General features: G+C 42.2%; 1 protein-coding gene across 2 annotated transcripts in view; it reads right to left on the reverse strand.

Moving 5' to 3' along the window:
• The window catches only part of LOC113031719 (TBC1 domain family member 2A-like), a 31,237-nt gene extending 5,856 nt beyond the window's left edge, over nt 1-25,381 (reverse strand). Inside the window, exons 1-11 of one of the 2 annotated variants that reach the window (XM_026184076.1) lie at nt 25,093-25,381; nt 18,640-19,645; nt 18,440-18,554; nt 10,112-10,232; nt 9,890-10,005; nt 6,570-6,829; nt 6,218-6,487; nt 4,591-4,719; nt 4,285-4,395; nt 3,985-4,157; nt 3,696-3,807 (exon numbers count right to left, since the gene is read on the reverse strand). In XM_026184076.1, coding sequence (XP_026039861.1) covers nt 3,696-3,807; nt 3,985-4,157; nt 4,285-4,395; nt 4,591-4,719; nt 6,218-6,487; nt 6,570-6,829; nt 9,890-10,005; nt 10,112-10,232; nt 18,440-18,554; nt 18,640-19,644 — 2,412 coding nt within the window. In that variant the 5' untranslated portion in view covers nt 19,645; nt 25,093-25,381. Of the gene's footprint in view, nt 1-3,695; nt 3,808-3,984; nt 4,158-4,284; nt 4,396-4,590; nt 4,720-6,217; nt 6,488-6,569; nt 6,830-9,889; nt 10,006-10,111; nt 10,233-18,439; nt 18,555-18,639; nt 19,646-24,637; nt 24,706-25,092 lie in introns of those variants that run through there. The other variant, XM_026184067.1, reaches the window with a different exon arrangement.
• Between the last annotated feature and the right edge of the window lie 1,415 nt (nt 25,382-26,796).

Raw genomic sequence — 26,796 nt, forward strand, 5'->3', positions numbered from 1 at the left:
GGTGTACAGTTCAAGCACTGATCCTGATCTTGCTCTGGTGTTATCCATGTCTGTCAATGTCAACAGTCTGCCTGACAGTTTCACGGACGACATCCAGTTCACCTCCATGGTACTCCCCCAAATCTCAACAGCTGACCTTGCAGCCAAACAACGCCTTGACCCTGTCATCCGGCATGTCATAGCTCAGGATGAGCAAGGAGAGTCACCATCACCATTCCTGAGGGAAGAACTTCCCGATCTACCTCTATTACTGCGAGAAGTAAATAAACTGGAGCTCCATAACACCCTTCTCGTCAGGAAGAGACAAGTGGGAAGTGACTTCACATACCAGCTAGTGCTACCCGAGGAATATCGACCAGTTGTACTACACCACCTACATGATCAAATGGGTCACATGGGAATTGACAGAACGCTGGACTTGGTCCGTTCCCGGTTTTATTGGCCTAAGATGACGAGTGATGTGGTCAATAAAATAAGACACTGTGAAAGATGCGTGAGATGCAAATCTCTATCTGAACGAGCCGCACCTCTCATCCCATGGAACTGGTGTGTGTGGATTTTCTCTCTGTGGAACCAGATCGTGGAGTCAAAGACATACTTGTCATAACTGACCATTTCACAAAATATGCCATTGCTGTGCCAACACCAAACCAGAAAGCCAGGACTGTTGCCAAATGTTTATGGGACAACTTTCTTGTGCATTATGGTATCCCAGAACGCTTGCACAGTGACCAAGGCCCTGACTTTGAATCCAGAATCATCCGAGAGCTTTGTGAAACTGCTGGGATCCACAAAATAAGAACCACTCCATACCATCCAAGAAGCAATCCTGTTGAACGGTTTAACCGAACATTACTGGATATGCTAGGAACACTCACAGCTCAACAGAAATCCCATTGGAAAGATTTCGTAAAACCCCTGGTGCATGCATACAATTGCACAAGAAATGATGTTACAGGTTTCTCACCATATGAGCTTATGTTTGGCCGCCAACCTCGCTTACCGGTGGACTTGGCCTTTGGACTACCCCTTGCCAAAGGAGGATCAACATCCCACAGACAATATGTGGAAAAACTAAAGTCCCACCTAGAAGAAAGTTACAAGCTGGCCATCGAAAACTCTGAAAAGGTGATGAAACGTAACAAAAACAGATTTGATAAAAATGCCACTGCATCACAGCTGAATGTTGGAGACAGAGTTCTTGTGAGGAACGTGCGGCTAAGAGGCAAACACAAGCTTGCAGATAAATGGGAGTCATCTGTGTACATTGTAGTGAAGAAAGCCGGCACTCTTCCTGTGTATACAGTTCGACCCGAAGGCCAAGACAAGCCCCTGAGAACTTTACATTGAGACCTCCTATTGCCCTGTGGGTATTTACCACCTTCTGAAAAGGAAAGGCTTACTAAGCAGAAGAGAAAAATGCTTGTCTTACCCGTGTCTCCTGTACGTGCTGATGATGCTGATGACAATGACGAAGAGGAACTCGTCTCATACCTACCTGTTCCTTTCTCTGCTGAACCGGTCACCTTCACAACAACCATTGACTTACCCAATACTCCGCAACCTGTTCCACTTATCAACCAGCCAGATGTCCCCGTAGTATTGGCTACAGAGTAAGAGAATGCTATTCTCCCAGAGGAACCTGTACCTGTTGAAGAGGAACAAGTTATTGCTAACGGAACCTTGGAAGCTGGCTTTGAGCCAGTTGATCTTGCAGAAACTTCTCACGATGAAGAAAGTCTGTCTTCTGATTCGGAAGCATCCAGAGGTAACTTGTCACAACACTCACCTACTGAATCAGAGCCTCTCAGTCCTGAGGCAGAACCACTCTTGAGGCATTCAACCCGCGCCAGGAATCCTCCTGATCGGCTGCAATACATCAAGCCTGGTAAGCTTCTGTTAAAGAGCGTTCAGACCTTTCTGCATGGGTTAAGTTCTGTCTTCTCCTTCGCTCTTCAAGACGATGAAGAAGAGGAGACGATGCCTTCACACCTCAGCCAACCAGTCATTCGGTGCCAGCCTAGTCCATGTACGAGGACGTCCATGAGATTGGGGGGGAGAGTGTAACCACGGTAACTTCTGACCCCACTTCCGCCAGTCCCTTAATTGTGGCGGGAATGAACCCTGTATAAGTTCCGGGTCAATCAGCTGCATGTCCCTGCTCCTCTGGCTGCTGTTGTCCCTGTGGTTGGCGTACTTGTCAGATATCGACAAATTTTACACTACAGACCAGTTGACAGCGTGCAATAACCCGGCCGATTCATTCATCTTTACACTACCTCACAATCGACTCAACGGTGAGTTATTTGTTTGTTTTGTCACAATTAATGAAAATGCGGAGCTGCGATCGCACATCCTAAAACGCCGGTAAGCTAATGCTAGGCTAGCGACAGTAAGTGCAATTACTAGTTTTATTTATTGAATATTGTTGTTTTTGCTTATTCCATTATGGCCGAATGTTGACTTAACGTATCTAGAGTTGAACGAGTGATTTGATTTTTGTAGTTTTGTCCGTTTTGGATGTTTTTTGTTACTTTTCTGATGAAATGCCAAAACGGCCTATGAGATTTTGCATTGAGTTAAATTCCATTTAGATTATTGAATCTGTTGCGCAACACCTGTGATTAAATGAGTTTTGTAAATATATTTGATTAACTTTGGATAATGGTTATCAGCTTTGTGGCTGATATACTTTGATGGGACCCATGAGAATGTTTTTCTATAATAGTATTTTGAATGAAATTCATTATAAGAGATGATGGTTTGTTGATTGTTGTGTGGAACATGGCATTAATTACTTGTCTTTGTTATTTATGGATATATGTATTTATTTTGTCACAGCAGTAGAATGCTGTTTCATTTTCTTCTGTGAATGATAATTTATGTTTTTGACCTTGTTTAGGTCAGGTTTTTTTTTTTTCTCCCGCGATCAGCCCTGATCAGCGCAAGATGGCGAGCCACCCGACCACCGCTACGTTGCGGTAGGAATTGTGAACCTATGGACTGAATCACTGAATCAAACTGTTGACACATGACCTATCACAGGTCCATGGAACTAAAATAAATCACATACTGGACTACACCTCATTCAACCTCCTTTTGGAACCTAATAAGCTGTTTTGTATTGTCAACATTATTTTTGGTTGTGATATATATGCATATTCTTCTTTTTTCTTTTTGTACATCCGTCTATACATTTCTCATAACAAACATTATATATATATATATATATATATATATATATATATATATATATATATATATATATATATATATATATATATATATGTATATATATATATATATATATATATATATATATATATATATATATATATATATATATATATTTTTTTTTTTTTTTTTTTTTTTTTTTTTTTGAGCTCAACTTTGATTTCCTGTGTTTTATTCACACCCCCTCAGGCTCCACAGTCGAACCTTATTCTGATAGCTCATTGTCTATGAGGCTGCAGTCAGGCGCCCTGGTTCTTTAACCGCATTACAGACAGGTGGAGACAGATGATTGGCTCTGGCAACCCCCTTAAAGGGAGCAGCTGAAAGAAGGTTTGGGCTGATTTATTTATTTTTTAGCCCTGATTAGTGACAGCAGGCCCTGCTAGCCTGCTGGGGGGGTGTCGCACTGAGTTTATTTAACCTCCCCCGGATGAGCGGCTGTAAGCTTTGATTTCTCGGACCTGGTGCAGCAGGTTGTGGGAGCGAATCTCCAGTGCCTGGATCTTTGCCAACAGCTTCATGTCCTCTACCTCGTAGTCTGGGATGATCTTAAAGCCGTACTCATCATGATCCCTGAGGACACAGCAGATGTTTAACACATTCATCAGGTCTGGAGTAAACAGTGAAAAATTTGATCTATTTAGAGTTTCTTCTTCTGAGTTTTTAATTGTCATGTCAAGTGACTCTTGAATGAGAAAGAAGCAGGTTGTGTCTGTTATTTTGTCTACCCTGCTGTTCAGGTGCTCGTACCTGTGCACACTGAGCTTCGTGACTCTCTTCAGCTCTCCCTTCAGAGCGTCCTCGATCATTTTCTGCACGGCCTCCCGCTGGGCCGGATGCAGAGATTTGATCTCCTGCAGCCTCCGCAGGACTCCCAGGTAACGGCTCTCCACCTGACAGTTAGTGGCCTCCAGGAAAGCACACTGCAGCCAATCAGAGGGCAGGAAAAGGCATTAATCACTGTGCTGTAGGCTATGGGCTGTAGCTGGCCCATAGCAGCTCTGTGTGGTGGTGGAGTGTTTAAATGAACAGAAATGGCATCAGACCGACCTTCACCATCAGGGTTTTCTCCTGCTCTGAGCTTTTCCTCCACAGTTTGGTCAGCTGGTAGATCTCAGAGTTCAGAAACTTGTTCTGAGTCTTATATGCCTCGATGTCATCCTGCAGACACAAACACAGACAACCTGGGAGGTTTAAGAGGTTTTAGACTCAGTAACGTAATATCGGCTGTTTCTTTACTGTTGATAGCTTCAGCTCATTTTGGAAGGTTTTTAAACTTTCTTTAAAACACAATCACTTACACTCTGTACCTTCAAGTAAAACTGTAATTCGCTGTAAGTTATCACTGTGCTTCACCTTGAGGTTGTTGTTCTCCTGCCGAAGCTGTCTGAGAGTCTGAGAGTTGATGCGGCCGGCAGAGGACGAGTCGGGGCGCCGCGGTTCTGACAGACACGCTGTCACCTGATCGGACAGCTTTATGATCACCTGACAGGAAACAGTCGCACAGTGAGTACAGCTGCAGATAGACTTCATGTTTTACTGTCACACAAAGCTCACAGGAAGCAAGAAAAAGTAAATGAGTACATTTACTCAAGTAGAAGTGCTTGTAACTCTAAGCACTTTCTATTTGTCTGCCAGCTGCAGGCGGTGATTCAACAACACAAAACTAGAATAAAGAATCGTTCAACTTCATTTCAGCCGTTCTCATGTTGCGTGGGTGCGTCCTGTTTTGGTTCAGGCAGGAAGAAGAAGCTGAGTCACAGAGCCAGTTACTGCCTAGATACGATACGTGACCACTGGGTGGAGCAGTTGATTGAGCTATATGGTCATAATGCACGCCACACATAAAACAGAATTAAAATGAAACCCTGACAGAGTCAAATATGCAGCCCGGAGGCCGGATTAGGCCCACCAAAGGTCCCAGTGCAGTCTTGGGTGGCTTTGAATGAAGTGAAAATTTAAAAGTTCAGATATCTGGAAAATAAAATCATCTCCTACTCGCGGTGTGAGAAAGCCAGCACAGGAGCAGAAGACTGCTCCTGTGCCTGAATGATAACGAAATGCTATTTAAACCTGCGACAGCAGAAAACTGAGTGAAGTTGTCTGTTTTAGACTTCGTAAGCAGCTCGCAGCATATTAAACATGAACCTTTTCAGAATGTGTTTGGACTTAAAAAGACATAATTTCTTTCTAAATATTTGTCTTGGATTCAGAAATCTGCAGTAAACTAATTTCACGAATTTGAGATCAAACTGCAGTGTATGTGGCACTCAAACTGACACAGCTGATCATTTTAAATAACTGAAACAACTCATGATTATGAAGGACGAGCTACCTAAAGAACCCTACTCTCAGCACGTTTTTTTTAATTTTTTTTATCGTCAGTCATAACTACTGCAGCCTCCTCTCTCCTCCTGATGAATTTTAGGAATTGAGATGTTTCAGTGTGGCGTACAACAATTCAAATCCAGGTCAAAGGTAGGCGGACGGTCCAAATAAGGAGGCACAAACTTGAAGAATCAGAAAATATTAAAAAAATTAAAAAAAAAACACCTCCTGAAGAGACCTAAGTAACATCACAGAACACCAACCTGCCAACCGCTCTTTAAAAGTGAAGACACGGAGCTCGCTCAATGAGCATTTTGCTCTGTGATCTTCCTTAAACGTTCCCCTTTTTTGTTCTTTTGGCTACAATTCTCAGTTTTCCATCGAATCACATGGCACATCCATCATCTGGGCTGGTCATTTAGGTGAAGCGTTGAATGCACAGGAGAGGCCCTCTGTCTGATCTAATCAACATCCACCCACATTCGGTTTGTTTTGTGCTTTTTTTTTTTTTTTTTTTTTTTCCTGAGCCAGCAGCAGCTCCAGGAACAGCTCCAGATCTCAGAGAAACTTTCAGTCATGGAAACAAACGTGCACAGTTTATTTTAACGTGACCAACCAGAGGTCAGTCTGACAGCAACCTCTGGTTTGTCCTCACCTCCTGTTTGGCGTTGTTCTTCTCCTTCAGCATCCTGTTGTTGTGCTGCAGCTCGGCGACCTGCATGGCCTTCTCAGCCAGACTCTTCTTCACCACCTCCACCTCCATCTTGGCCTCGTCGAGCCGCCCCCGGAGGTCGGCCGCCTGCCGCTCGCGGTGTCGGAGCAGCTCCAGACGTTCCTGCTCATCCTCCTCTGCCAAAAACTCGGCACAGGTTCGCTTCTCCAGCTGAGAAGCCTCCAGCGCTTTGTGGAGGATCCACACCAGCTCCTGCAGGAGGCGCTGTGTTTGTCACTTTTTTCAGTGGCAGCAGAGATCAATAAAACTTTATGATTACTGAACGACTGATCACCTTCTGAGCTTTGACCTCCTCCATCAGCATCTCTTTTTCCTGCTGCAAGCGGCCTATCCGGTCTGAGGACTGAGACGCCATGTCTCTGCGGCGGACAGGCAAGGTGGACGCGCTGCGAGCCTTCACCCTGCGGCTGCAACTCTCAAACAGTGATGGTGACTCCCTGCCATCTGTAGGGGGCGCCTGATCAGCGGCATTGAGCAATGGTAGGGGAGGGGAGAGGCTCGGGGATTCAGAGGGAGTGCTGAGGGTTGGAGAAGCTGAGAAGTGACAGAGAAGGATTAAAAGAAGTCACACGCCTGGATGCTGAAGCGGGTAAACTTCTTCACAAATAAAATTTTTATCATTAGAGAAAAAATTACCAATAATCATCCTACAGATGTAATATTATCTACAGCTACTTTTAGTACCATTGATGTTAAGTTAGACTCTTTTTCTCCAATTGATCTTTCTGAGTTAACTTCAATAATTACTTCCTCCAAACCATCAATGTGTCTTTTAGACCCGATTCCTACAAAACTGCTCAAAGAAGTCCTGCCATTTATTAATTATTCAGTCTTAAATATGATCAACCTATCTCTAATAATCGGCTGTGTACCACAGGCCTTCAAGCTGGCTGTAGTTAAACCTTTACTCAAAAAGCCATCTCTAGACCCAGCAGTGTTAGCTAATTATAGGGCAATCTCCAACCTTCCTTTCATATCAAACATCCTTGAAAGAGTAGTTGTCAAACAGCTAACCGATCATCTGCAGAGGAATGGTTTATTTGAAGAGTTTCAGTCAGGTTTCAGAGTTCATCACAGCACAGAAACAGCTTTAGTGAAGGTTACAAATGATCTTCTTATGGCCTCTGACAGTGGACTCATCTCTGTGCTTGTCCTGCTAGACCTTAGTGCCACAGGGTTCAGTGCTAGGACCAATTCTGTTTACATTATACATGCTTCCCTTAGGCAGTATCATTAGAAGACATAGCATACATTTTCACTGCTATGCAGATGACACCCAGCTCTATCTATCCATGAAGCCAGATAACACACACCAATTAGTTAAACTGCAGGAATGTCTTAAAGACATAAAGACCTGGATGGCCGCTAACTTTCTGCTTCTTAATTCAGATAAAACTGAGGTTATTGTACTCGGCCCTGAAAATCTTAGAAATATGGTGTCTAACCAGATTCTTACTCTGGATGGCATTACCTTGGCCTCCAGTAACGCTGTGAGGAACCTTGGTGTGATTTTTGACCAGGACATGTCCTTCAACGCACATATTAAACAAATATGTAAGACTGCATTCTTCCATTTGCGCAACATCTCTAACGTTAGAAATATCCTGTCTCAGAGTGACGCTGAAAAACTAGTTATTACTTCCAGGCTGGACTACTGCAATTCATTATTATCAGGAAGTCCTAAAAACTCGCTGAAAAGCCTTCAGCTGATCCAAAATGCTGCAGTAAGAGTCCTGACAGGGACTAGAAAGAGAGAGCATATTTCTCCTGTTTTGGCTTCCCTTCATTGGCTTCCTGTTAAATCCAGAATTGAATTCAAAATCCTGCTCCTCACATACAAGGTCTTAAATAATCAGGCCCCATCTTATCTTAATGACCTTGTAGTACCATATCACCCTATTAGAGGACTTCGCTCTCGCTCTGCAGGCCTACTTGTTGTTCCTAGAGTATTTAAAAGTAGAATGGGAGGGAGAGCCTTCAGTTTTCAGGCCCCTCTTCTGTGGAACCAGCCTTCAGTTTGGATTCGGGAGACAGACACTATCTCTACTTTTAAGATTAAGCTTAAAACTTTCCTTTTCGCTAAAGCATATAGTTAGGGCTGGACCAGGTGACCCTGAATCCTCCCTTAGTTATGCTGCAATAGACGTAGGCTGCCGGGGATTCCCATGATGCATTGAGTTTTTCCTTTCCAGTCACCTTTCTCACTCACTATGTATTAATAGACCTCTCTGCACTGAATCGTACTTGTTATTAACCTCTGTCTCTCTTCCACAGCATGTCTTTTATTCAGTCTTCCTTCTCTCACCCCAACTGGTCGCAGCAGATGGCCCCGCCCCTCCCTGAGCCTGGTTCTGCCGGAGGTTTCTTCTTGTTAGAAGGGAGTTTTTCCTTCCCACTGTCGCCAAAGTGCTTGCTCATAGGGGGTCATATGATTGTTGGGTTTTTCTCTGTATCTATGAAGCGCCTTGAGGCGACTTTTGTTGTGATTTGGCGCTATATAAATAAAATTGAATTGTAAAGAAACTGATGGTGGTAATTTACAGGACAAACACAGACTAACAAGCTCTTAATAAAAACCCGAGGACTGAAGCGGACCATGGCCCAAATCAGGTACAAAATACTCAGTACAGGTGAGTCACAGTTCAGGCTGATGTTTATGTGTTTAGTCTGAAGTCAAAATGAAAAAGTCCCAGTTCAAGTCCAATTTAAAGTCACAGGTAACTATAGATGCATCTTCTTCCTTCCACATCTGATGGGCACCGCAGGCCTCAACTTTATTTCTATATAACCCCAAATCACAAAAATGCTGCCTTATTATCTCAAAGTAAAGGCCTTACAGTATTAGAGAGACTTCAGTGATTACATGATCCTCCATGTGGAGCACTTTATGACAGAAGATGCCTTCAACAGAAGCAGGATCAGAGTGGGGCAGCAATCTGTCTCGACCAAATATGGGTGGAAACATTCATAACATGGTTTGGTTCACTGTCACCTGTCACCTACACAACACTAACTACAAGGTTTATTAAAAAGAGAAATCTAATAGGAAAAGTAGAGTGTTCCTGAATCCAAACTGGGGAGCTCGTCTGTTATATTCTGCAGAATTTCAAACAGCTGAAGGCTTTTCAACGAGCTTTAAGAACAACCTGACAATGAATTCCAACAGTCCAGCCTAGAAGTAGGAAATCTGTGAACTAATATTTCAGCATCACTTTGAGGCCATGTTCTTAATTTTGTTGATGTTGCATATATGAAACAAAAAAGGCCTACATATTTGTCTAATGTGCGCACTGACGGACATAAGTGACTCCGAGACTCCTCACAGGGCTGCTGGAGGCAAAGGTAACACCATTCAGAATAAGGATCTGGTTGGACACCAAGTTTCTGAGGTTTTTAGGGCCGCGTACAATAAAAAACTTCAGTTTGTGTGAATTTAAAAGGAGAAAATTTAACATCATTCAAGTCTTTAAGTTATGACTGTAGTTTAACTGATTTGCATCATGTGGTTTCATAGATGAATAAAAATGGTATTACTGGTGTACTCTAAGCTCTAGCTAGTTACTGTAGTACTGCTGTAGTACTGTATATACATACTGGGGGTGTTGACTGTGTCGGCAATGTTCGGGGGAATCCAGGGAGGAGCTTCTACATGAAACACGCTCTGACTCCAGTCCTGGGATGACCTCTTACGCAGACAGTGGACTGAGTTTCTGTACTCAGAAAGAAGAAACATGAAGACCAACAACAAAACAAGTGGAAGACATCAGACTGTCTGAGCCGTTTAAATGTCTCAGATTTGTGGCCGAGGGGACTCACTGGATCTCGATGAGCGGATGCTTGAGCGACACGTTGGCGAGGGGAATTCGCGTCATCGGCACACTGGCGGCCCCCTCCCCGACCAGACCGATGGGGCTCTTCAACACTGGCAGGAAGTCATCTGCACAAACACACACAGACATTCAACACCTCAGACACACACGCAAAGCCTGTGTGTTTTCTTCTAGCTGCTTATTTTCAATGAATGTGTGTTTGATGTTTAAATACTTTTTATTTGACCTTTACTTATACACTCTCTTATATAGTCTCATTAAGACTCGGTGTCTCATTTACAAGAGTGACCTGTGTCAGACAAACATTAAAATCGCAGCAATAGAAGAAACAATAGAATAGCTAAAATTGTCTAACGTTTACACATTCATGTCAAAAACAGGAACAAGTTCCCAGGGATGATTTCACAAAGTCATTTGTACGTCTTTTAAAGTCTACAAGTGACATCAGCTGATGTCATATCGTGTATCCCACAAAGATGGGGCAGAAAAAGAGGAATGCCTTCTTTCTGAGTTCTGTATGAACTGATGGTGACTGTAATAAAATCCTGAGACTGCAGACTATGACTAAACTGTTTGCATGATGTGTACTCTGATAAATAAGAAGGGAGTAAACCATACATAGATTTACAGATAAAATTATACCAATGAACCATCCTGCATATGGCCAGTGAGAGCCAGTCAACCAGAGAATATAAGTACAGTGGCGTGCCAAAGGTTTACAGCTGCTTGTAAATCTTAGTGCCCTGTGATAAACAGTCCATGAAATGGAGAGAAAGAGCAGAGGCATTCATCTAAATTTTATCGCTGTAATCCAGGAGGGGTTAACAGGTGGTAACAACGAGCCTTTTCCTTGCTGTGAAGGAGAAACACGATTGATTTTTGGAAAAAGAAGCCCAACTTCAGCCTCAGTTTCAGTAATTTTCACATAAACTAGTTTTTTTTCCTGCATTCAAAAGCAGTCTGAGCTGACACAGCTGTGACTGTATAAATTCAAAACACAATAAATAATTGTATCATCTGTGTAAAAATTAACCGAAGCATTAAGATTTTGTCCACAGCCATTAACATAAATAGTAAATAGTGCAGGCCCCACTACATAACCCTGGGGCACTCTCTGGAAGAGAGGCCACTGAGCTACATGCACTGCTGATGGTCAGAAAAGTCATTAGTAATACACCAAACTGCTTGGTCTGAAAGGCCTACGACCAGTAGCCTCTGGCATAAAATGCCATGGTCAATAGTGCTAAAGGCTTTTGAAAAACCAATAAAAAGAGCAGCGCAGTAGTTCTTTGAAGGCTTTCAAGGCTCAATAAACATCATTAAGAACTTTTAAGAAAGCAGTTTCATAGCATTGCAATTTCCTAAAGCCAGACAGAGAAGGAGATAAAGAAAAACTACTATAATCCAAGAAACTCTAAGTTGATTATTTACCAGACTAAGATCCAGAGTTTGGAAACTGGTCTGTACTGTAGTTATTGACCATTGAAGAATCACCAGTTTTCAGTAGGGGAGTAAAAAAAAAGGCACACTTCCAAATCTCTGGTAAAGGGTTCTGTTGTATGGAAAGATCAAAACACATCAACACTGGCTCAGCTATGACTCTTGCGTCCAGGCAAAAAAAGAAAGGTGACAGGAATATAAAGATGTTCACTCTTTTTAAAACTGTTGAAAAAAAGCTCAGGCTAATTGTTTTACGAGTCTGAACCTTAGCACACTTCACTGACAGGTCTTAAATTGTTTAATTATTACACTGAACAAAAATATAAACGCAACACTTTTGTTGCTCCCATTTTTCATGAGCTGAACTTAAAGATCCGAAACATTTGCTACATACACAAAGGACCCATTACTATCAAATATTGTTCACAAATCTGTCTGAGGCTACGTCCACACGTACCCGGGTATTTTTGAAAACGCAGATTTTGCTGTGCGTTTGCACCTTTCGTCCACACGTAAACTGCGTTTTCGGTCACTGAAAACGGAGATTTTTTAAAAACGCCTGCCAGGGTGGATATTTTCGAAAGCTCCATTTTTGCATTTACTTGTGGATGAGGAAAACTGAGAAAACGCAGCGTCAAAGGTGTGCGCCATGTTATTGTTTCGGTGAAATTAATTTCTACAGTGGGGGACAAAATACTGTTAACTGTACTCTCTGCAGTGTTTAAATGCTTACACATACACACACAGTTACTATCCCTGCACACATAGGTTCTGCTTCTTTGTGCCATCTTTGTTTACTATTTCCCACCGAGGTTTCTAGACTTCTGATTGGCCAACATTTCTACACGTTTAGGAATATATCGCCACCTGTTGCTTTGGCATGTTCCCACCAGCGTTTTCCTTCACTTTTGCGTTTACGTGTGGACGGGATTATTTTTTAAAACGGAAACGGAAAATCTCCGTTTTCAAAAATATCCGTGTACGTGTGGACGTAGCCTAAATCTGTGTTAGTGAGAACTTCTCGTTTGCTGAGATAATCCATCCCACCTCACAGGTGTGGCATGTCAAGGTGCTGATTAGACAGCATAAATATTGCACATGTGTGCCTTAGATTGCCCACAATAAAAGGACACTCTGAAATATGCAGTTTGATCACACAGCACAATGATACAGAAGTCGCAGCTTTTGAGGGAGCGTGCAATTGGCATGCTGACTGCAGGAATGTCTACCAGAACTCTTGCCTGTGAAATGAATGTTAATTTCTCTGCCATAAGCCGTCCTCAAAGGCGTTTCAGAGAATTTGGCAGTACATCCAACCGGCTTCACAATCGCAGACCACATGTAACCACACCAGCCCAGAACCTCCACATCCAGCACGTTCACCTCTAGGATGGTCGACCAGGTGGAGACCAGCCACCCAGACAGCTGCAGCAACAATCAGTTTGCATAAAAAAGAATTTTTGCGAAAACTGTCCGAAACCATCTCAGGGAAGCTCATCTGCATGCCCGTCGTCCTTATCGGGGACTGGACCTGACTGCAGGTCGTCACATGACAGCAGTTTGTCACATGAAAGCGTGTTCCAGTTCCTGCTAATGTTCAGCAACTTTACACAAGTATTGAAGAAGAGTGGACCAACAGCCCACAATCAACAACCTGATCAACTCTATGCCCATTGCGCACCATTTGCCTCACACAGTGCAACACATCTATATGTTGCACTGTGTGAGACAAATGGTGGCCACACCAGATACTGACGGGTTTTGCGACTTCTGTATCATTGTGCTGTGTGATTAAACTGCATATTTCAGAGTGGCTTTTTATTGTGGGCAGTCTAAGGCACACCTGTGCAATATTCATGCTGTCTAATCAGCACCTTGACATGCCACACCTGTGAGGTGGGATGGATTATCTGAGCAAACGAGATGTTCTCACTAACACAGTTTAGACAAATTTGTGAACAATATTTGATAGTAATGGGTCCTTTGTGTATGTAGAAAATATTTCAGATCTTTAAGTTCAGCTCATGAAAAATTGGAGCAAAAACAAAAGTGTTGCATTTATATTTTTGTTCAGTGTATTTTTTGTCCCCCTTATGTAAAATTATTTGCACTTCTACCTCCATTATCTTTTTCTTTTAAAATTTTCCATACTAGATGTCCAATAATGTGATTAATGTGAATTCTAGATAGTTAGCTAGATTGCTAGATAGATAAAACGATAGCTAGTTAGTTAGATGGATAAGATAGCTCGACAAATAGGTATTATATGCACAACAGTGATAAAACAAAACAAAAAAATAAAAATACGTTTAAGTTAAAGAAAAGTAGAAAGCAAGACTAAAATTGTGAAAGAGTTGCAGATTGTAGTAATAAATAATGTTTAGACTATAAATAAAAGAAACAGCTACAAAAAGGTATAATCCAGAAATGTGTGTGCCTGAAAGGTGTTTTATAATATAATAGGAATGATTTACTGAAGTAGTTGAGTAATTCTGATGCCTAAACAACACAAACGTAGATAAAAACAATTTAAAAAAATGATTCTTTTAAAAATTAAGAAATTTTGCGATTTTCACTGTATATATTGGGATGAGTCTGGGAGGATCTCCAGGCCATGTCATAAAGACCCTGCAGGGGGCACTGAAAGATCTCCACGCTGTCAGATTAGGCTCTGAACACCTACATGAAAAATAATTAAAAACAAACAAACAATGGAGCCGTCTCTGTGAGCTGAGCTGAGACGTAAAAGTGCTGAACAAGCTGGGACATGTACTGAATACCTGAGAGCCAGGTGAGCTGCTCCAGTAGTCAGACTGATAAACAGAGGAGGTTCAATGCTTGTTTTATACAAATTTTATCTCACGATAAAAAAATGAAAGAATGAAGCTCTGAGCTGTGCCACTCTGTTTTTTTTTCCTTCCAGCAGGTGTTTGCTCGCCAGTTTATATTTAGTCTGTGGGGGTTTCCTCTCATTCAGTCGCATGCAGCTGATCTGCAGTCAGAATCGCTTCCTGTCCAGATGATGATGTAACTGAACCATAACAGGAAATGATCCTCAGCTCCACAGGGCGACATCACAGAGCATATCGAGCACCACCAATATTTGGTGAAATGAGCCGTGATGGCCTCTTAAAAGTCAAATATTTTCAGAGGTGAAGTATTTGACTGCATGCTACATGAAGTACTTGGACTGATAACACTTTTTAGTACAAGCTTCATTCATGATTTCATTTAATGACATTTGCATAATTTTTGCTAAGTGAAGATTAAATTTTTAACCTTTTTAACCCTCTAATGCGCTTACTTGTTAATAGACAACAGTAGAGGCACACAACAGAAGTAAAATCACACTTTTTACTTCATCCGCAAAAGTATAATTTAAGATTAAGCCATGGGTGATTGTGGCTCAAGAGTTGGGAGTTCGTTTTGTAATCGGAAGATTGCCAGTTCGAGCCCCGGCTTGGACAGTCTCGGTCGTTGTGTCCTTGGGCAAGACACTTCATCCGTTGCCTACTGGTGATCTCAGAGGGCCTGGTGGCGCCAGTGTCCGGCAGCCTCACCTCTGTCAGTGCGCCCCAGGGCAGCTGTGGCTACAATGTAGCTTGCCATTGTGAATGTGTGTGTGAATGGGTGAATGACTGAATGTAGTGTAAAGCGCTTTGGGATCCTTAGGGACTAAGTAAAGCGCTATACAAATGCAGGCCATTTAAAAATGGTTTATTTGATCAAACACAGAAACTCAAAAGGCTGAAAGAGCTCATCAGAGTGCTTAATATTTTCAATTAGTTTGAGTCAGTGAACACTGTCACCAATTTTAACCTCATCTGTCAGTTGGAGGCTGTCCAGCATTGCACCTAAACACAGCATGACTGTGTTTACCACTGCTGTCATAGGAATGCTGTGCTTAGCTTCAGCTAGTCTCTGCCTGCTTAACACTGACGGATAACTGCCCGTAGGCTGTCTGTACAAGAGGATGTTCAACTAAAAGCTGATCAGTGAATCCCGACATAATGCACAGAGAAATAAAACCAGACTGGATTCATGTTTAGTGCCTTTCAGTGGGGAGGGAGCGGTGAATTTCCCCACCTGCTCCTCTGCTTAATTTTTAATGGCCCTGCTGGGATTTTGATGATCTCCATCTCCAAACTCAGGTCCTAATTAGGATGATAAGGGTGTAAGAAGCACAGAGAGAGACCCTGTAAACTCCTTCATGCTGACCTAAACAAAAGAAAAACAGCCACATATATGAAGACACAATGAAAGGAAAAGCAGCTTCTTCTCTGTGACAAAAGTATAACCTGAAATATTTCTATGAAAAGAGGAACAAAACCAGTCAGTGCATGCTAAATGACTCGCTCGATCCTTTATTCTGACGCAATTTTAGACTTTCAGGGAACAGTGAGTCAGTCTGAGCCCCTCCCATGCCTCATGGAAGGATTTCCCAATTCTTGCTGGGACACAAAGGAGGAAGAGGAAGATAAACCACAGCAGTCACTCACTTCCTGAACATGAGAGACCAAACATGAACATGAGAGGGCCGATAAAGACAAAAGGTCTGAAGAAGCTTCTGGTGAGAGTCACGGGAAAAGCAAGTTAGAGACTGAAAGTCTGTTTCAACCACAGACTGGGTATAAAAATGAGATGGGAAACTCACAGCTTTGTAGCTTCTGCATTCTGAAGCCTCAACATTAATAGAGCTAGAAGTGACCACGTGTGGATGAGAGGCATACACTGTACAGGTGCATCACACAGACACAGAGATCAGACTTCTTCTGGGACCACAACTCATTTGGACAGCAAATGCTGAAAGTTTAGTTTTAGTTAGTGATGTGACGTTCTGTATCGAGGCTTCGAAGCTTGTGTCGAGTAATGGAGGGAGCGTTTCCGCGATGCGCGTATCGAGGCTTGCTTCATTTATGGGAGGAGCTGAAAATGATGACGTCCGAAGCCTCGCTGCCCGGCTGTACCACGTGACTGGTTCATGAAGTGGTTCGAACTTTGCCGCGAGATATGACAGCGATATAAACCCCTCAGACTTCATTCAAAATGTGGGTGTTTGATGGAGAGTTGCAGTTAGTGAGAGTTTGGAGACAGTTTGGAGGTTTATGAGAGTGAGGAGAGAAAGTCAGGAGAGAATGGAGCCAGCTAAGAAGAGCAGGATGTCCTCCCCTGTGTGGGAACATTTTGATCTTATTCCTCCCAACAAGGTATGTAAATTTCTACAGAAGATGTATTTTCATAATACTGATGGTGCAATACAATATATGTTAAGCTGTCTTGACTTTTGTACAAGGTGAAGTGTTTGCTCTGTGCCAGGGAGCTGGGATATAACAACAACACCTCATCCATGCTTAGGCACTACAGAGCTTTGCATGAGAATAAGGGGAACACCGATTGTGGAGCAGGACCAGGTGAGCCATCAAATGTCATGATAATATAGCATGCAGTAATGTTACTAAATGATATAACAATATTATACAGCTGTAATAAGTTACGTGTGTGATATTTATATTTGTGCTTTGTCTTTATTGTCTTTCCTCAGGAGAACAATCTCAAATAGATGAAGACCTGGTTAGCATGGTGATTGAGGACTCCCAGCCATTTAGCATTGTGGAGGACAAAGGATTCAAAAGATTTGTTAAATCATTAAATCCTAGCTATGTTCTCCCCACTAAAGGTTATAAAAGCAGTGAAAATTTAGTTTTTACTGAATAAAATATGGGCAGGACTGACGCCTCAGTGTGTAGCTGTCCATACCTCAACGTTACAAAAGCACAACCACTGTCCACACCCCAACCACACCTCACCTCACAGTAAATGATCATTTCCATTTCAAGCATTTCCAAATAATCATTTTTCATACTGCCACTATAAATATACACAGTATACTGCCATCAATACAATATACATGTTTTACACACTCCTTTTGTTGTTGACATTTACAGGCTGTGTGCAAAAGGCCACACTCTTCAAATTCATGCCAACTAATATCTTTACGTCCAGTAGGTGTCCTACTAGAGCAAATGAAGCTTCAAGAAGCTTTGCGCTGGGGTGAACCAATTGGATGAAAAGCTTCAATGCTTCATGAGGCTTCATCTGCCCATCACTAGTTTTAGTCAACTGAACATCATCAGACTAGGAGACTAAATCAAAAGTTGATTCAGATTGGATCGCTGCCAAATTCGTCCTGACGAAAGTTATGATGCAAATTATGAGTTAACGAAATTAATAATATCTGTTAGCATTAAAAAGGCTCCCACAGCACAAACGCAGTCCACAGGTCCAGTTCAGGGACTCCAATTAGCTGAGGTGAATACTACTAGCTACAGCCACCTGGCAGTCATAAACGGATACGCCCCCTTTTTAAAAATCAGGCTGTAAACATGTTTTTCTTTCAGGAGTGACTCACTATGGCAGGGGTGGGCAATTCCAGGCCCCGAGGGCCGGTGTCCTGCAGGTTTTAGATCTCACCTTGGGTCAACACACCTGAATCACATGATTAGTTCATTACCAGGCCTCTGGAGAACTGCAGGAGCTAATTTAGCCATTTAAATCAGCTGTGTTGGTTCAAGGACACATCTAAAACCTGCAGGGACACCGGCCCTCAAGGCCTGGAGTTGCCCACCCCTGCACTATGGGGTCTGCTGGAGCCTCTAGTGGACGGTGGTTGAAGCTCACCAAACTGTAATTTACTGATATTTTCAAAATAAGATTAGACGAAGCAGATCTTCTGTCAGTGTTCAGGGCTTTTGTTTTAAATAAACTTTTATTGTTGCTCGCTGTAACTACATCCTGGAGAAACTTTAAAACAGTTAAGTTCATGTCTCAGCGTTCCATGTAGAAGCTCGAGCAGCAGCTCGCGCTGGTTTCTCACCTGCAGTGTTGTTGTTGTTGTTTGTTGGGTCTGAGCACATGGACATCATTCGGTGCTGCCAGCGCTTCACCTGTAGTTGCTGCAGCCAATAGAGCATCAGCTCCTCGGTCACAGCCTGGAGAGGGTGCAGGTGGATTAAGAGACTCCAAACACTTGCGACTCAAATCCAAAAATGCTTTAAGCAACATTTGGCCTCCTACCTTCAGTATGAAAGTCCGTTCAGGTGTCTTAATTTGGAAGGTACCCGGCTCTGACTTCAGTGGGTAGGTGAAGGTGGCACCGCTGAGCTCCACCCACCCGAGCGGCATCACGTCGTTTGGTGTGCGGTAGTAGAACAGCTGGTTCTTCTTCTCCTCGTAAGTGAACCAGCGCTGCTTCCAGGCCCTCAGAGGCCCACCCTGCTTCATCAGGAAGCCGCACAGTTTGGGCTCCCCGGAAGGAAAACCTGCAGGGCCGGGCTGCATCTGGTCACAGAAAGCCTCAATGGTGAGAGGTGGAGCTGGTGGAGCCAGGGCGGATCTTTTAGCTGGAGGATCCAAGTGTCTTTTCTGGTCTGCAGGAGAAGGGGGAGGAGACTTGTGGGTGTTTAGGTGAGGAGGATCTTGGAAATGCTGAAGCCTCTCAGGTTTTTTCTCCTCTATGGACTCAGAAATATGGAGCTTATTCTGGACATCCTTTTCATCTGTTAGCAAAGTTATAAATGAGTTTCTTTTCTCATCTTTAGTTTTCTGATCTGCACAAAAAAGATCTTTGTGGTTTTGACAGTCCTGAGAGTCACCCGGTTCTTGTTCATGTTTTGGTCTGACAGAATCTCCAAGGTTCCTCTGATCTGCCCCCAAACCAGAATCTGTTGATTCAGGAAGAGGATCTAGTTCGGTTTGGTCTGGAAAGAGGTTTTCTGGTTGTGGTCGATCTGGTTTTGATTCATTTTTTGAAGAAGTTGAATCTTTAGCCTTTAGCCTGTTTGTCTCTGGAGTATTTTCTGAGGTTTTCTCCGTGTGAGGATCCCGCCGGTCTGTTTTCTCTTTAGCCTGTTTGTTCCCTCCTGGCCTCTGGTTCTTCTGTGACCCAGGCACACTGGCAGACTCTCTGCTCTGGTGGTCCTTCTTCGGAGACTCTGTCTTCAGCGTCCCCTCGTTAGCGTGGGCAGGAAGTGAGCAAGACGAGGCAGAGCTGGGATTTCCTGCTGAGCCGCTTCCATTCATCCTGCAAAAAGAAAGACGGAGGAAGGAAATTGAGTTTAATGATGTTTGTGAGGAGACGTTTGGCGGTAAACCATCAAACTGGATTCTGAGAATTTCAAATCTAGACTAAGTGCCTTTTTCCAGACAAGGAGTATAAATAAAGGCTGCATTTGGAAAAAAGAAAACATAGCCAGCAGGAGAAGAAATGCAGGGACACAAATTCAAAGTAAACCAGTTACACATTCAGATACACATCAGTTTGTGTTGAAATATGCAATATCACCTGTATGCAGTAAAATCATGTGGACAGCCAAGGTTCCTCAAACTCATTTATTTATTAAATGATTTTTTAAAATTGATTTGCTTACTTTCTGAGTGTTTACCTTATATAGACTGTAAATAAAAGATGACTATACCCACCTTAATGCCACTCATTAGTTTTAGTATTTGTCTTCAACCTCAGAGATAGCATATAGACCATATCTGTATGACAGGGTGGAGTGTTATGTTATGCTAGCTAGCTTGACTGTCAAGCTGCATTCACAAACAGTACAACAGCATCACACAGACACATACCTGCTAATTACTGCACAGTAACATCTAAATAAAAGTTTAAGTTTAGAAATGGACTTACTGAATGGTCTGTTAGTACGATTACGCACACAGCAGCCATATTGTTGGCTAGATAATAATAATAATTATTAAAATGACAACAAAAGGCTCTAACAGCACAAACATGGCCCTGAGGTCTCCAATTAGCTGAGGTGAAGCCTAGCAGACAGCTAGCAGCTGCAGCCACTTCTGTGAACTATGGCTGTATCTCATTTAAGGGACGCATTTCGAGCAGCCTTCGAATTGGGACAGCCTTCATCGCGTCGCGGTGACGTAATTGGCCTTAAAATGCGGCCTTTAAGGCTGCAGACCCTGAATTGGGATACAGCCTTTCTGCAGGTCAGCCAAAGAGGCCACACCCCTTTTGAAGCACGCTGTAATCAAGAATAACATGGGCGTCTATGCTGTAGCCTCTAGTGGACATTAGAAGAACTGCATTTTTTTTCTGTCTTTTTTTAAAGCCCTGGGGTTGGTGATGAAATTCTATTGGTTCTATTTCGAAGTTCATGCTTTAATTTGTAAAACTAAAAACCATTTAAAGAGAAAAGAATCCATAAATAGTAAGAGCGTGCTGCAAGCGGACAGAAAAAAAGAGAGTTGTATTGTTATTTCTAAGTGCTGGGCTGACAGTTGAACATTTTCCTGTTTAGAGAAACATCAGCTTTGCTTTGGGTGTGGATTTTGTTGTGCGTGCAATGGCAAGCGTAGTCAGTGTCTTAATGTACAGTATAGTGCCTACTGTATATGTATATGAAGGTATACAGTCTGTGGATCATCATTTTAAAATTCAGCTGAGAATGCTAAAAGTTTTTTCTCTACTGAGAAATAAAAATCAAATAGGACCAAACCTGTAAATAATTATTTTTCCATTCTTTCTTCTTTTACTGAAGTCACGTGTTTGTATATAGTCTAAAATGTGTGTTCGACTCTTTATTCACCCGTTGGTGGTCCAGGAGCAGAGCACCATGATGCGTGAAGCTCTAAAAACACGTTTTATGGTTTTTTTCCCGCAGTGGAGGACCTGAATCCTTCTTCTACTGAAGAAAAGCACCAAAATAAGCACAAATCTGATGAGTTCTAAAGCAATGGGACCTAATTACAGGAAGTGGTTCAGGTCCAGGGAAGCAAAACATCTAAATGACAATCCATATCTCTGCATCTCTATACACACAGATATGAAGGGGGAAAGCCAAACTAGAGTAGCGGTAAGCGTGGCATGACCTTCTCATGTGGCAGGTCAGCCCACACGTATTTGTGGAATATCCAGTTCAGCTTAACTGCAGACCTGTGCTGTGCAGATCATGCATGTTACTGACTGCTGTTATATTCATGGATTTTTCCAGACAGCCTTCAATGAGTTTGGAAGGAGGCCGCGTCCTGTATGGACTGTTGGCTTTCAGTTAAACGGGTTTCAGATAGGAAAACCAGCTGCCCTTTAATTTTCTATTGACTACTAGACTCATTTTATTCAAACAGCTGAAAGGGGAAGATGGTAAAGGTTCCCCACATTCTGCCTTTGTCTGACAGTGTTTGTAGAGCATGTGCTTCCAGTTCGAGGTATTTGACATTTAGTTTGTGTAAGCAGTGGTGCGGCATTTGGTGTCAGCGCTGATTCACACTCCAGAGACTTGAATTCATTCAAAGAAGCACTAAGTTCAGAGATTTTCCTTTCCTTTAATTTAGTCTGACCGATCCCATCATTTAATGCCTTCCCTTTCCTCTGTAGGTGTTTCAGCTACCTGGAGGGCAGGGCTGACTGGGTTTTCCAGTCTATAAAGCTGTTGCTAGTACTTGCTCTGAGTTAGTTCTTTGTTTTTCTTCCTTGCACCTCTCACAATCCTGATTCTCCCAACTTTCACTTTTGTTGACTTACCATTCATTTAAGTTACTTCACTTTGTTTAATGTGTAATATTTTTAAAATGCTTCAGAATAGTGTGTTTGTTTTTTTTCATAACTTTCTGAGAATCACTGTGACAGACTGAAGATCTTTTTTTAAAACAAATTCTATTGTGTTGTCACACTTAGTGTCAGCTGTTTATGAACACCTGCTTGGGATTTTGTGGGTCATTGTACGGAAACTGATCTAACTGCGCTGATTCAGAGTGTGCTTGATGCAATCGTCATCATGGGACAATGGCTAACACTAAAGTGTGAGATAGGTTGGAAACCCTTAAAAACCACAGATTTAAAGCAAGAGTGCTCTGTGGCCATTTTAAAAGACATTTAGCTTCTGGGGGGAGCTTTTCCCTCAATGCTGTTTTGTACATGTCAGGTTTTGGATCCAGTTCCAGATGAAACTACCAGGCTAATATTAGACTGGCAGGAAGAGTAAGAAAGCTGAAAAGGTTAGATCTGCATGACACTAAAGGGTGAGAAAAGAAAATTGCTTGAAATCAAATTAAGTGTTCAACAGGGGGGGAAAGGATCCAAGCAATGCTAAAGAAGACGTTCATGGGAAATTCTTCACCTAGGACAAATTCCTTTCAGCAGTGGTGTGTCTCATGCCTGTATTTCCTCTCATGCTATTTAAGTATTGGTGTGTGTTCAGAGCGTGCTAACTGGAAAAGCTGAGACAGTGCTGATCTAAAAGCCTAAGCGCTGCTTCCAGGAACGTAATGCAAGCATTTTAAGTGCTGAAGAAAAAACAAGCGATGGTCTGCACGTGACTTGTTTCAGTTGGGGCTGCTCCGCTGCAGGTGTGACCGCTTTTAGAGTTCACCGTGTCGGTCCCACAGCATACTGCTTGTCATCTGAGTGAGCATGAAATGATTCATGTTTGCGGCAGCAGCTTTGGCCAATATGTCTTGTTATCTAAATGTTTGTTTGACTTGGAAAAGTTTTGGCATTCTCACAGCTCACTGCACTGCCCCCGAAGGCCCAACCCAAAGCCAAACCCTCAAGCACGTCAGAGGTTTATGACAGTTTGAGCCTACTACTCATTAAGCTTATTTTACTCCTGTTGCTCTATCCTTTGGTAATGACTTACAACTGTGAGATATTTATGAGTGACTCCATGTTATTTCATCTAACAGAAACAACAGACACTGTCACCTCTCTGTGTGGAAGTCATGTATATGATGTTTATCCATCAGCGTGAACAGTTACGCCATGGCAATCCCAGGCTGCAAAGGAAAAATCAATATTCTCTGATTGATTTACAAGTGGTTGCAGAAAGTTGCTGTTGCAAGGTGAAACTGCTTTGGTTGCTGACAGATTGCTGCAGTTGCCTGTAGTTTGGGTGGAAGATGCCATCTTGTTTGCAAACATTTGACAGCTGCTAGCTAAGTTAGTTAAAACAAAGACTGTGCCTTCAAAGTAAAAGTCATTCATGTCTTGTGGAATGTGTCTGGCAATGAGGCCCAACCTTTACTTTGAAAGTTATCTGTTTCCTGTTTGGTTTGCACTACTGCTAGTGGTTAGTTAGTGAGTGTTTGCAGACAAGTGGCAACCTTGCACGCAAAATATGGGTGACTATGGCAACTTCCTAGTAACCACAGCAATTAAAAGGAGTTTTTCTGGTGCAGCACCCTGTTTGCAACCAATATCACCCCAAAACGGCCAGCAACCTCTAGCAACCACTGTAAGGCACCAGGAAGAAGTGCTAGTGGCTCTTGTCTAATTTAATGCAAAACTACAAACTTAGCCAACCTATAGAGCACCCTCTGCTGGTTGATTTATTAATATAATTCTGCCTGTTTACTGGTTTTTAGCCATGCTCAACTGAGATGCTCTGCAGACAGGTGTTGTGCCAAAAACTGATTTCCAATGTTTCCGTGTGTTTTTTTTTTTATGTGTAATATCATTATATATGTTGCTAAATAGACTTTGGTGAACAGGTATTACAAAGGGGTGTATATAAAATAAAAAAAAATACCTGTGTTATTGTACTTACATTATAATCAATCAGCTCCCTTTTGTCCACTTAAAATATGTTTACAGAACTATTTTTGCATTTGTTGCAATTTCAGCTGTCCCCTTGGCCCGATTACTCTTGAAAGAGATCTTTTTAAAGTCAACAAGAATTTTTTTAACTGCATAAATAAAGGATACAAAAAAGTCACTGCCAAAAACTGATTGCGGCTTCTACCTTGTTACAGGAATGTTGTTTGTTGCTCAAGATGACTTGATATCATTCATGAGGGATACATTTGACATATGTTTCACATATTATAGACCAACAAGTTATTTATAGCAGTTTAAATACAAACAATCAGTTTTTGGCAGACAATCACTTTTTGACACAACACTGGCTCTGACTTCGGGACATTTGTTTCATTTGACTTCTAGAAAGACTTTTTGTTTTATGACGTTAGTACAAACAGCTCGTCATAACTGAAATCAGATGTGTTTTTCTTGTTCGTTTTGGAGGTGGATCTCTGACTGATGAAGAGCATCACTGACTTTGCTTTTTGAGCATGAAGTGATGGAAACATGAGCAGCAGGCAGGAACGCAGTTGATCCGGTCACAGAATGCAGCACAACACCGGCAGCCTGATAGGAAGTGAGCAAATACTTCATGCTTTTAGGAAAGCTGCTTATGCTCACTGATCCCATTCTCTCTCGCTCTCTCTCTCTCTCTCTCTCTCTCACACACACAAACACACACACACACACACACACACACACACACACACTCACTGGTAATTACTGCAGTACTTCATACAAAACTGTAAAAAATACTTTTAAATCGTCCTTCCTCTCAGTACAAAGTCTCTACACGTGTCTACTCCCGCTCATACTTACACACACATTAAAGTAATTTTTCCACTCAGCGGAACTCCACTGTTACTTTGATTACTTATTATTACTTTGATATTTAAGGACTTCTGTAACAGCAGAAACAGTTGAGGGTTTACCTGAAGGGGCGGGGCCTGAGCCCACCTGGCGGGTCTGTTCGTGTTTGACTGACAGCCGCTGCAGCTGTTAAAGAAATCACACTGAGTCACTCCACCAGCTCCTCACTTCTTCTCCTCTTCTGGACTTCTCCCTCTCCTCGTTCCTCTCCTCCTCCTAGTCTTCTTCTTCTTTTCTGCTTTACGTCCTTTTATTCTGACTTCTCTTTCTTCCGGCTCCTTGCCATCCACCCCTGCGGCTGGGAGCGCTCCTTTCAGCGCCACGGCCCAACAACACGGAGCGAAGACGTAACTTCCGGTAAGACATTTCAAAATAAGACCAGTTTTGGAAAAGTTCCTGTGATCTTCAAAATAATGTGTACTTTTGTAACATCAAAAGAATTCACGCTACTTAATAGCTAGACGAGGAACTTTTTAGGAACACTTGCACTTGAAATATTTTATTTCACTTTTTTAACTTCACTAATTACAGAACTGTTTAAAAAGTTTTAAGCCGCCCATCATTTTTTTTATTTTTTGCTTCCAAGCGTCCAGACCTTCTTGAGCAGTATTTCTTCATACTTTCTGAAGAACTGTCAATGCTTTTCTTTGGACATTGGCTCCTCTTTCATTCATTTTCAGTACACCTCCTGTACTAGACCATTTTAGAGCAATGTTTTTGGTTTGTTTATAAGCAACTTCAATGCTCACCTATGAGTCATTCAAACATAAAAAAGGCAGATAACGAAATGAATCAGTGTTGTGTCTACACACAACTTAGCAAAGAGCTAATTTTAAACTGTGTCTTTAGGCAGCCTGTCATAAAATATATCATTTGTTCCATTCCTTTGGTTACATCTATGAAAAATATCAAAGATTAGACAGTTTGACAGCATAAAATTGTATTTTTGAAACGACAAGGCGAATCCTAAAAAACTATTAGCTGGCTGTAAGGAAGAGGACACCCTTACTATATTTATTGGTCCATCTCACTGTGTTTCCAGCCGCTAAGGGCCGCCCTGTTACACTGGCATATCTCAGCATGGTGTGCAGTGTGTCTTTAAAAAGATTGACACAGGACTTGAGAGAAGCATCTTGACCTTCAGGTAATCCATCTACTGATCACTGAAGTCTCATCAGGCTGTCAGGAAGTCATTCTTAATGAAAGGGAAAAGGGAGAAGGGGCTGCAGTATGTCAAATTCCACAACAAACCCATCTGAAGATCAGTGGCAACGGGTCTGATGGAGCAATGAATCCAATTTTAAAAAATTTTGTTCAAATCACCAGTAAGTATGGAGTGGGTTAGGAGAGAGGTACAACATGAACACTGTTTAATTTATTTTACCGAACGAATCATATGTGCATACATGTCATAGTCATAGCATATAATCACACTTATTATTTCCACTACAGAAACTAAGCCTGACTAAAAACAGAGAACATGAAGTTAAAGTTTGTCTCCATCTGCTGGCAGCAGGAAAAACAACAGTGTGGGGGATCGCATCCACAAAGCAGTCTTATCTAGATCCCATTTTCCCAGTAGAGGATGGGGAGCCAGGCATTTTTATGGAACACAAGAAAACTTAAGAAACAAACATGTGAATGATAAAATAAAATAGTCTGGAATCAGGATCCAGTTCTGGCAGTAACTGAGACACCTGTGATCTCCTTTCAATCTGCTGGTTTTAAAGGAGGTCCTACAAGCTACTGAATCAGGAGATGTTTTT

The sequence above is a fragment of the Astatotilapia calliptera genome, chromosome 2, assembly GCF_900246225.1.
Source record: "Astatotilapia calliptera chromosome 2, fAstCal1.2, whole genome shotgun sequence".
NCBI lineage: Eukaryota > Metazoa > Chordata > Actinopteri > Cichliformes > Cichlidae > Astatotilapia > Astatotilapia calliptera.